Source organism: Citrus clementina, unplaced genomic scaffold (assembly GCF_000493195.1).
Source record: "Citrus clementina cultivar Clemenules unplaced genomic scaffold, Citrus_clementina_v1.0 scaffold_3, whole genome shotgun sequence".
NCBI lineage: Eukaryota > Viridiplantae > Streptophyta > Magnoliopsida > Sapindales > Rutaceae > Citrus > Citrus x clementina.
The window spans coordinates 30,944,818-30,956,535 of NW_006262339.1; the positions used below are offsets into that span (position 1 = coordinate 30,944,818).

Here is an 11,718-nt window from a genome sequence, read left to right on the forward strand (position 1 = left end):
TTAATGCTGGACAATGGCATTGAAAAATATTTTGGCGACTTAAGGGGAGCCAGACAGAGGTGACAATCGACGAAAAGGGTGGTGGTTTCACGACGGCAAGTTGGTGGAGTGCTTGCCAGTTGGGGTGATTTGTAACAATTACAAGTAGCGGTTAAGGGCGAGGTTGGTTGGGGTTTGGTCGGTAATGGGCTGACGACTCTGATGGTTGCAGTGCTTGGCGGTGATGGTTGCAAGATTGTGAAGATAGTGGTGGCGGCGGCGTTGTTTTTCAATCTTGGTTTTTTATTTTTTATTTTTTTATAGTGATGGATTCGATGAGGATGAATATAGGAAGCAGGAAAAGCTTTGCTACTGATAGAGAATTGCTTTGATAGCAATTGACAGAGCGAGATAGCAGAAGTAGCTTAATAATATAGATAAACATTAGATATAGTTTTAGTATCGAACCAAGCCAATGTGATTATGCTATGTTCTAATTAAAGCATAATTAGATCTCGTTCTAATCCAAATGACTTAATGAGATTTTAACAACACTTTTCAAGTTTAGACGATGTTTTAATATATCTAAACAACTCTACAAGAGAGATTTTGATAGCTAATTCCAAAAGAATTATAAAAAAGAGTTTTTTTTAATTAATTAAAAGATTATAAAAACAATAACAAGATCTCCCTATTTATAGTAAACATATCTACGCAAGTTAACTTAAAAAATATAATTAAATCACAATTATAATGAAAATAAAAGAATAAAATATATATCATAATTGACTTTAAATAAAAATAGAGAGAATGAAAATACCTAAAATAATAAAATTTTAAAATCTTAAAATAATGTCCTACTTCATCATGTGTCAATACTATTTTATTAGTATGATTATTAATCTTTAATTAAACTAACATAAAGTCTTTATGGCACAATACTTGTATAAATTATTGGACTATCAAATTTATGTAATGTACATGTAGGGTATTGAAAATTATTAGATTTTATTTAAAACATTAGTTACAAGTAAAAAAATTAAATACCTAAATTATTATATACAAGAACACATTTATTGGGTAATTTGTTTATTGTATGTCATAAGGGTATTAAGACTTATGTTAATGTAACTTAAATGATCAAAGAAACCTAAACAAGAAAATAGTTATAAAAATGATTTAATTGATTAGTTATAAAAAATTTATTGTTGATTCATATTTATTAGAAAGTGATATAAGCTTATTATAAATGTGCTCTGGAACTGGGGTGCGTTTACATGGATAGTAAGGTGAAAATATTCCCACAGCCCCACCAATTACTTCCCCTTAATTCACCTGGTTGACAAAAAAAAAAAATTATTTAAATTACGACAAATATAACATATTTATATTAAAATAAATATCAAGTTAATATATTATAATTAATCAAATATTTAAACGTGTAATAAATAGGCTAGCGTATTGGAATAAAACTTTAAACTTAAACCCGACAAGATTAGGAAATGAACTTACTGGCTCGTGTTGTGTTCACATTGGATTCTCATATCGCTGACCCTTTCCCCACACGCATTCGTTCAACGTACTTTTTCGCAATTATTGACGTTGTTTTTTTCGTAGACTAATAAGTTAAGAACGTGTTTGATTGAAAATGGTTACCAGTCACGTCTTATCAAATAAAGGGGAGTTACGTGCCGCTGTATTTTTGCCCGTGACTTGAAATTTGGTATAATGGTAACAAAAATATTGTTATATTTTTATTCGGATGTGACATTGTTTTTATCATTATGGCATGCATCTTTTTCTTAAGATTCTTTATCATTTTCTAGGAGCTGTAATATTCCTCGGAACCATAGAACCATACGTAATTGCATACTTGCGTCTGTAATTAAGAACACCTACCCAGAGATTTGTTCCCTTCAATTCATTGGTACAACAATTTCTCTCAAGTTAATTATAATCATGATGGGGCTCTTAATTCACAATTGATTGAATTGGTCTGATGATTGTTTCATATGGCAAAAAGTAAAGCTCAAATCAAACGTAACTTGGAGAAAATCAAAGACTTCATCATTTTCATGTTTTTATTGGGTCTCATAGTTTTTCCTTGTTGGAAATTTCGAACGTGAAAAGAAGTTTAAAACTTTTATTAGTTTATACATGAACTGATAGTCATGGCCGAGATAAATCTGAATTTCCATTTTTATTATGGATAATTGGATATGGATACAGGTGGGATGAATCATCCAACCCATATATGCCCCGTTGCTACAACAACTAACCAATAACAACAATTGCTTGATTAATGTTTTGTTTGAAGACTTCAATCAATTTTGATTCAACCGAGATCATAACTTTGTCAACAATCCGTTGGTGTGATATGATGATGATGATTATTATTATTATTATTGTGTAATTGCTTTTTTTTTATATAATTATTTTGTAATTGTTAGAAAGAAAGAAAAAGAAAATTCTTTGAAGTGATATTTGTTGAAGTTTTCGTTTTTCAATTTCTTGCATATTTAATGATTTAAATGATGTGGGAATTTCCTCAAGCAAAAAAAAAAAAAAAAAATTAATAAAAGATGTGTGAGATATTCTACAGAGTATTGATCAAGTGTGCGATTAGAGGCGTGATTACACGTGTGTGAGGATATAAAATGTGGAGCTGCTGAGTGCTGACCCTACGAGTTCGTTATTTGAGATCTTGACATGCATGCAGTCGCACTTGATAAAATGCGTGAGTGTTTGCACCTGATTAAGATTGATATTCAATGTGACAATCAGCACAAAGAAAAATTGACATGCCACGTATTTGTAATTAAATTCCCTTAGATATTCTTCTGTGAATGTGTGACATGTCAAACACGGAATTTTGAATGTTTTTATTGTATTGTTGATGAGTTCTACTTTTTCTACTTGAAAATTAAACGGCCTTCAAACATTCAACAAGTTTTTATTTAATCTACTTTGTATTTAAAAAAAAAAAATCAACTTTGTATTAATCTTTGGTTAAACTACACAAAACCTGCTTTAAACAGTTCACTTGAAATGCTTTCTTGAGAAGCATCTAATAAATACTCTTATCCAAAAAGAAATTTTGGAGATACAAATAAGAAAAGCACTTAAAAATTTGATGCTTTTAGAGAGAGCATGATGTAGGACGTTGTTTTAGGAATTTTAAGATTCTAGAATTTTATTATTTTAGGACTTTGTATTTTAATTAGAGTCAATTATGGTATTTTATTATTTTAGAACTTTTTATTTTCTTTAGAGCCAATTATATGATATTTAGTTAACTTAGGGAAATATCTTTTATTTTTATTATAAATGTGATTTAATTTCCCATTTTTAAGTTAACTTAGGGAAAATATATTTTATTTCTATTATAATTGTGAGTTAGTTTTCCTTTTTATGTCAATTTAGGGAAGTGGGTTTCCTCTATTATAAATAGAGAGGTATTATCACTGTTTTAAGAACTTTTTTTTTTAGATTCAATTATTCCATAAACTTTTATTTAGAAATTTGTTTTCTCTATCTTCTTTACAATTCTGCTTCGTCACATCATAAATTGAAATTAATGTTTTTCCCATGACTTCTGCCCTTAACAACTCTAACTAGTAGTAAGAAATTTGATTGTACAACTTCATTTAGAAGGGGTAATTTTAAATTACCTCTCATGAAATGATAATGTTTAAAATGCTCTTAAATTATTATAAATATCAATTTATCTCCAATTTTGTTAAGAAGACAAATAAATTTTCATCGACCCATTCCTATTTTTTCTTTATCTTTTGAACAAAATGAAAAAAAATTAAAGTTTACAATAATTTGAATAGTTTTCTGGTCATTCAATGCGGAGGGTAATGTGAAATTTACCGTTTCTAGAATTAATTTGAGTGAAAAGTTGTGTCAGTATTGGTTCACTTCAATGGTGGTTGATATGTAAACAAACTGTTGGCTACCAGCAACCAGCAATTTTTTTTTTTTCTACAAAAGGGCTCTAAAAAGAGCTAAGGAAAAACAAAACGTCGGTAAGCTACCCCATACATGTCATGCTGAAGGTAAGCAATGATACCAGGAGGAGAATTTGGGAACAAATGAAGACCCAAAGGAAAAGATAGGCCATGATTTGCTAAGAAGTCCGCTGCAAAATTAGCCTCCCTGTAAACATGATTAATGGTAATGCGCCAGCTGCGACTAATGAGATCTTTAATTGACTTAATCAAAGGAGAGAGCTCATTAGATGTGATCATAGGAGTGGTGACTAGGTGGAGAATACAGATGCTGTCAACTTCAACTTGTAACCATCGGATCCCATTTTGCCAAGCAATATTTAAACCTTGATATAGGCCCCAAAGCTCAGCTACTGTAACCGAGCACGATCCAATATTCATTCCAAAGAGGGCCAGCCAAGCCCCATTATGATCTCTGATAAGACCGCCTGCACTTGCTTCCCCTGTCTTTTTCGCAGCACCATCAGTATTTAACTTACACCAAGGCCAGAATGGAGGAGACCAACATATCCACTTCACAACCCGGCCATTATTCATGCCCATCGGTGTGGTACTAATCCGTTGAAATTCTGTAGCTTTTATCTTGACTTCAGATATCATAGTAGCACAATCCCAAGTCATGCCATGAAATAAAAATTTATTACGCCAAGACCAGAGACGCCATATAGCTACCCCAAAGAAAATATTCCAACTGAGATCTGATCCAACCTGGTCCGCGTTCGTCAAGTTATAGCTCATCCAGTCTTTCAAGTTCAGAGAGAAAAAATATTGACGTTGATGTATCGGGAGGATGGCGTACCAAAATCTCCTAGCTACCATGCAGTCCCGTAACACATGCAAAGTATTCTCATCTCCATCACCGCAACGATCACAACTGCTATCTAAGTGAACATGTCTTCTTGAAATCTCAGCTTTTGTTTTCAATCTATTATGCAACACCAACCAAAGGAAAACACGAATACTTTGAGGACCATTCCAACGCCATACACAGCTCCATATTTGATCATCCTCTCCCTTAATCTCTTTGGAAAGAGCATCATATGCTGATTTTACAGTGAAATTTCCTTTTTTAGATTCAGACCAAAAAATCTGATCTTCTCCATAGCCTTCCATTGGTGGTCGAAATGAGGCAATTCGGAGAAATATTGTTGGGGATGAGGCAGCCACCAGAAATTTGATAGTATTATAAACTCCCATTTCAAAATTGCAATAGTCCTGAAACCACAACGCCACTATACGAAACTGAGCCTTAGAAGTTATATGCTGAATGTCTTTAACATTTATGTTGAGAAAGAAGAAAAGAAGACAGAATGAGAAGAAAATATACACACAGCATTCAAGCATAATTCTCTAATCTGAGTTACTACAATAATCAGTCGGAATCCACACTGAACGGATAGAGGTCAACTCCAGACGTCGAAGAACCTGTAGGTGGCCCATAAATTGACGACTTGCTTGGTATAGTACTTGCAGTTTTTTCTATGCTGAATTGGTAATATCTCCTCATTGCTTCTGATTTGGTTTCATCAATGTCTGAGACATTTGAATCTGGAGCTAAATCTGGAACATCAACACCGCATTCGAGCATGCTTAAGACCGAAGACATCGAAGGCCTATTCGTAGGAGAAGCATTGGCACACAGCAGAGCTACATTGATCATCACCATCACTTGTTCTTTGTCAAAATTTGAACCAAGATCTGTATCAACTAGCTCCATTAAATTTCCTTGCTCTTTCAATACAAGCGCCTGATTGAAAAGAAGTTGAAACAACATATATTTGGTTGGTGATAAATTCAAGATGAAACAATGCAAAACGAGAGATTGTAGGAGCCTAAATGTTACCCAATCCAGAAGATAAATTTTATCCTCCTTTGTCCTTGAAAAAACGTTGCTTCTACCGCTGACAATTTCCAAGGCAACAATTCCGAAACTATAGACATCTGCTTTCTCTGTTAAATGGCCCCGTGTTGCATATTCTGGTGCCATATATCCACTGCAAGGTCGTGAATTTGAATATTAAATTGATAATGTATGAGAAGGAAAGTGGAAAACATTGATGAGAAATTAGTATGCAGCGACTCACATTGTTCCGGCAACTCGGGTGCTTATGTGGTGTTATCTTCTTCATCCAGCTTGGCTAAACCAAAATCAGATATTTTAGGGTTTAAGTCCTTATCAAGAAGCACATTGGTTGCTTTGATGTCTCTATGCACAATCTTTATCCTTGATTCTCCATGTAGATAAGCTAAACCTCTCGCTATACCGAGGCAAATCCTGCGCCTTGTTGGCCAATCCAACTTCAACCGATGCTCTTCAGGACCTTCAAATCATTCAAGAAAGACGATACATGACTAGAATCTAATACCACATATGTATGTATGTGTGATTTATGTGCAAACCGATACTGTGTAGTTGAAATATATACCAAACATGGCTCGAGCAAGGCTGTTGTTTTCCAGGTACTCATAAATAAGCGACAATTGATTTCCTTCCATGCAACATCCATAAAGCTTTACAAGATTAGGGTGTTGCAAAGCAGAAATCATGCCAATCTCATTAATGAATTCTCGATTTCCTTGCTTTGATTTGGAAGAAAGTTGCTTGACTGCAATCGCTGTGCCATCTGCCAAAAGTCCCTGCATTTTTAAGAAATGCAGTCAGATTTGAAAAACAAAAAGGAATTGTTTCGAGCAAAACACACCTTGTAAACAGGGCCAAAACCGCCTTCTCCAATCTTGTTATCAGGAGCAAAGTTGTTTGTGGCAGCTTTAATTTGCTTCAATGTAAAAGAAGCAGTATGCAAGTCTACACCCCGCAGCTCTGTGGAAGAAATTACTGGGTTAATAAAAATGAAACATAAGCATAACAAAATGATCCGTAAAATCAAGATATCGTTATTTTCATAATCTTTTAAAGACTTGAATTAGAGAATTATTTATTTGTAAGAAATATTTGTTAATTAATCAGTGCACTACCTCGTTCCAGAGTATTTTCTGGTCTAAAACAGCCCTTCCACTGAAGGATACCCACCACAACTAGGATTATCAAAAATGCTGCAGCCACTGCGATTCCAAATGCTTTGCCTACTGATATACTACTGCTTCCATCTTCTGATATACTACTGCTTCCATCTTCTGACGGGGGTGTGAAATCTGCTTCACATAGAAAGTTACACATCTCTCCAATGTGAGGGTTATCTAATTGAAAATCACTTAAATACAAGGAATTCCCGTAGAAATAACCTTTGGGAATTTGTAAAATCTAAGGCACTTAAGAAATGGGAAAGTATCAAATTAGATGAGAGAAGCCTTGAGTTAGTATTAAACCTACCAGGATTGAGAGAAATTGCTGATATGAGGGGACCATAATCTCCTTTAAAAGGAATTTCAGTTGTCCCTTTCCCAGCCCAATATAGACGGATCTCCATGGTCCCGTTGGTCACGGCCGCAGAAAATGGTTTTACAATTGCTTTACCAACGCCGCCAGCTTCATTCTCAATGTTCAAATCCTTCAGCACAAGATTCCCCTGGAACCATATTTCCAATTAACTTAAATTTTTATGCAAGTTAAAGTAAAATCCAAGATGGAGAATATCTATTACATTCTTTTTTTATTTAAAGAAGTTTTTGTGAAATCCAAAAGCGAATCCATGAGAGTAATTATGTGTGCATTAAGGTCAACCCGACTACATCTAACAAGCTTGTTGGACTCAAGCTGTTATGTAACAGCTTTCTGAATCCCAACCGAAATTAAAATCTACATGAGGATACACTGGAAACGATTTGCTAGCTCAATATTCAAGAAAAGATTTAGAATCAACCATGATTGGTGGTGCTGAGGTAGTATTAAATATTAGTCACCTGAATGTAAACATCAAATATGCGCTTTCCAAAACTGCTAAAATTTTTGTCATCAGTGAACAGTATCTCTGCAAAGTGAAGTTTGACTGTGTAGTTTCCATTCCCCAGACAGAATCCATAGTAGGTTAGAGATATGGCAGAAAGGCGGGCGTTTGTGTATAATTGAGAATCGCTCATCAAAAGTCTAGACGTATTTGTCTGAATATAAGTGTCTGTTTTGATACTATTATCCAAGAAGTGACCAGTGCTGCTTAGCCCCCAATTTGTTCTACTTAGAGTAAATGTTGAAGGCCCTGCCTCATACGTATCCTCTTCAAATGCTGTATCTCCATTGGCAGTCACTTCACTCCCGCCACAGTTTATATGAAGCGAGTAGTAGTAAGCTAGAACAAAAACAACAGTGAGCATCCAGTGTACAAGTAAAAACTTTTAAAAGCCAAGTAACAACCAATGAATTTTAGCAGCAGATGACTTAGCGTAGTATTGTTGTCCAAGGTAGTCAAAGTTTTGGGTTTGAAGGAATTACCTCAAATTAGAAGCTAATATAAAAAAATGCGACAAACATTTAGTATGCTAAATAAGATAGGAGCTGCGGGAAATTAACTGGTCTTTTCCATGTTTTTGTCAATTATAAGATTTTTTTCATCAGGAAAATTCAATGTATTTATGAAAGAATATTTCAGATCATGACTTACTTTTTGGGCATTGGACGCTTCTCAAGCATGATACAATTCCGGTGCTGGAAAGATGTAACGTAAAGGTCAGCATCATAACAGCATAACATATAATCGAATTTTGATAAACTCGCCAGAGCAATATATATCCAGACAATGCCAATACCCAATTAACTTAAAACCAAAAAGCTTCTATTATGCATTTCAATATGTTATAACTAGATAGTGAATTGAAAACTTACGAGTTATTGCCCTTTGAGAAGCTGGCAAACAAGTTCCTAGAGAATTGCACAAAGTATAAAGCTTAGTCAGTGTATTGAAGATAGTTTATTGATGGAGGTGCTTAAAAGCTTCAATTAATAGTATTCTTACACGCTTCGCTTTTGGCAGCTCGACTCTGCGCTTCCATCAGTGAAATTATTATATGAAAGATCTCTGCAAACAGTGTTTTATGTGACTCATCGTCTTCCAGAATGCAAAAAATTGCACCAAGAGTGCGAAGGGGAAGCTTACATTTTGTCTCCTTTTTCAAGCATCCAAGGAGGTATCGCTCCAGTTAGCAAATTTCCGGTGAAGTATCTATAGCAAATTATAATAACAAAGCAGTAAAAGATGTCAAACAACCCACGCTTAGAAGAGGGAAATTTGCAGTAAGAAAATAAAATGCTTACATGTAATCCACTTCGTATAGATCATCGAAGTTGCTTGGAATATGTCCGCTTAGTTTATTAAAGCTGAGATCCCTGAAAGAAAATTCATAAAAGAATCATAAATTAACTGAAATTTCCCCGTATGTATACCTGCAGATAATAAAGAACGTTTGCACTAACAAGACTTTCAATGTTGTCATTTTCCCAAGATAAGGAGGCAGCTCTCCTGTGATATTACAATTCCTCAATATCCTGCCATGACAGGATCAAACATTAAGAGATCTTTCAACAAGCCAAAAGATGAACAAAATTTCTATGAATTGGATACTTACAAGTTCGTCATCTTCTTATTACCAAGTTGGGGAAAAGTTGCTTCAGGTCCATTCAGGTCACTAATTCTCCTGCATCGTGAAATTCAACAAAAACCAATAAGCCTAGTATCAGTCAAATACATTATGCACATGAGTAACAAAAATAGAAAAACCATACATACAAGTCAGTTAAATTTTTCAGAGAAAAAATGCCAGAAGGAATTGGCCCAACCAAACCGCTTGGCTGAATGAATCTGTTGATACATGTAATATTTATTTCATTAGTCACCATACGCATAATTTATTGTTAATAAAATAATGAATTAAGGGAAAAAAAAAACTAGCTCTTACAGTTTTTCAAGCTTTGTCCAGTTCTGAATAAAACTAGGTATTTGTCCTGTGAATTGGTTATCACCAATTCGACTGCATCATTTGGGATAACAAAAGAAAACATAAATAAATTAATGACCATTTACTGTTTTAAACACACGCAAGATGCTAAATTGTTCAAGAAGCAGCATAGCTGAGATTAGCACTGAATCCAAATTCAAGAAAGAAGACTGTGAAAGAGTACGAAAAATCAAAAGCTTACAAATCCTTCATATTGGTCAACTTAGCAAATGTTTTAGGCAACTCCCCAGTAAAATTATTTGAACTAAGATGTCTGTAACAAGAGCAATAACGAGCCGAGTTATCAATCTAATAAATGTAAGTTTTTTCTTCAGGATTTTGATTTGGAATAAAAGGGTCATACAAGTTTATATGAATCTCGTATCCCTTACAGTTTTTTCAAGATTGAGTAGACTACCAAGCTCCTCAGGCAGTTCTCCTGAAAACTGATTGTATTGGACGGTCCTATTCATTTTACCGAACATAAAAGAATCAATTAAAACAAGATTAATATTTTTCTAAAATCGAAAGGGGAAAAAGAGATACGAAAATAAAAACTCACAGATTGACAAGTGTGGAAATATTTGCTAAATATTTTGGGATTGGACCCGTTAGCCGGTTTGCTAGGAGGGAACTGAAACAAGAATCCCATATGTGTTAGTTTAAATGTAAAATATCTTCTGTTCATCTAAATTAAAAATGAACATCACGTTTACATTCATGAAGCAAGATAACCAGAAATTGAGCTACGAATTGAAGGAATTTGCAGGTGGGATGAGTGAGACATTAACTCTGATACTATATTTTAAAAATTATTTAATTTAAAAGATTTAGTTGATAAGTAAGGGTTTAAAAAAATATTAAAGGTTGATCTCAAATTCTTTATTATATATGTTATCAATCTCCCGTAGTTACTTATATATGATTTAGCAAAAAATAGACAGCTGCAAAGTTATATTCTTTGTAACTTACAGTTGACCCAAAATTAGTTTCTCAAGACCCGTAAGAGTTTGACAACAAACTTTACATTTTGAATAATAACTGATTTTGAATTGACGTAAGTTAGAAATGAAATGACTTATTAGTAAGACCAACCAAAAAACCGTCCGCATTAGAGAATTTTCATAAGTACACTACATAATATAGTAAAGAAAAAGTATGACATACATATTAAGAAGTGGCAGAGAGGCCCATTCTGAAGGGATAGTGCCACTAAGGTAGTTGCGAGGGAGACTACTGTTCATGTCAGACAGTTAATTAATTTCGTTAATTATATATGTAACAAAATGAACATATGTAAATGTCTAATGGGAAAATTTACAGTTAATGAAGGGTAAAATTGGAATGGCGAAGTGCTTACATATCTTGGAGGAAAGTCAGTTCGGCCAATTTTGGTGGGAGAACTCCTGTGAGATTCTGCTCCTTCAGAACTCTGTTTGAGATGAAAAGTATGAGACTTGATTTATTACTTAAAAAAGGAAAAAAAAAAAAAAGGCAAGTGAATAATATAGATAAACAAACAAATAATGCAGGGGCGTTTGGTTACTTTGATTTGGTACCGTTTTTGGTTTACCGTTTTCTGTTTTCCAGAAATGAAAAATAAGAAACGTGTTTAGTGGCACCATTTCTCAGCCTGTTTTTTTATCAGACTGAAAATGAGTACAACTCATTTTTCACCATCATCAAAGGAAAAGAGAAAAATGATAAAATATTTGTTTGCATAGATATCGCATAATTCTTCTTTCGAGATTCGGCCACACATCTGAAAACAAACAATTGTGTACGATCAAACAATTTGCCGCCCCCCCCCCCCCCCCCCGGAACTAAAAAAAGAAGAGTT

The 11,718-nt window shown here is 34.0% G+C and overlaps 1 protein-coding gene across 1 annotated transcript in view; it reads right to left on the bottom strand.

The window, feature by feature from the left end:
• Window positions 1-5,329: 5,329 nt before the first annotated feature.
• The window catches only part of LOC18047784 (probable leucine-rich repeat receptor-like serine/threonine-protein kinase At3g14840), a 7,454-nt gene continuing 1,065 nt past the window's right edge, over window positions 5,330-11,718 (bottom strand). The window contains 23 exon segments of the mRNA XM_024187929.1: window positions 5,330-5,739; window positions 5,836-5,986; window positions 6,077-6,107; window positions 6,110-6,313; window positions 6,419-6,629; window positions 6,695-6,813; window positions 6,969-7,145; window positions 7,324-7,519; window positions 7,854-8,236; window positions 8,549-8,592; window positions 8,770-8,805; window positions 8,900-8,962; window positions 9,041-9,106; window positions 9,199-9,270; window positions 9,358-9,429; window positions 9,510-9,578; window positions 9,671-9,742; window positions 9,840-9,911; window positions 10,081-10,149; window positions 10,269-10,343; window positions 10,441-10,512; window positions 11,046-11,114; window positions 11,239-11,310. Coding sequence (XP_024043697.1) covers window positions 5,365-5,739; window positions 5,836-5,986; window positions 6,077-6,107; window positions 6,110-6,313; window positions 6,419-6,629; window positions 6,695-6,813; window positions 6,969-7,145; window positions 7,324-7,519; window positions 7,854-8,236; window positions 8,549-8,592; window positions 8,770-8,805; window positions 8,900-8,962; window positions 9,041-9,106; window positions 9,199-9,270; window positions 9,358-9,429; window positions 9,510-9,578; window positions 9,671-9,742; window positions 9,840-9,911; window positions 10,081-10,149; window positions 10,269-10,343; window positions 10,441-10,512; window positions 11,046-11,114; window positions 11,239-11,310 — 2,770 coding nt within the window. The 3' untranslated portion in view covers window positions 5,330-5,364.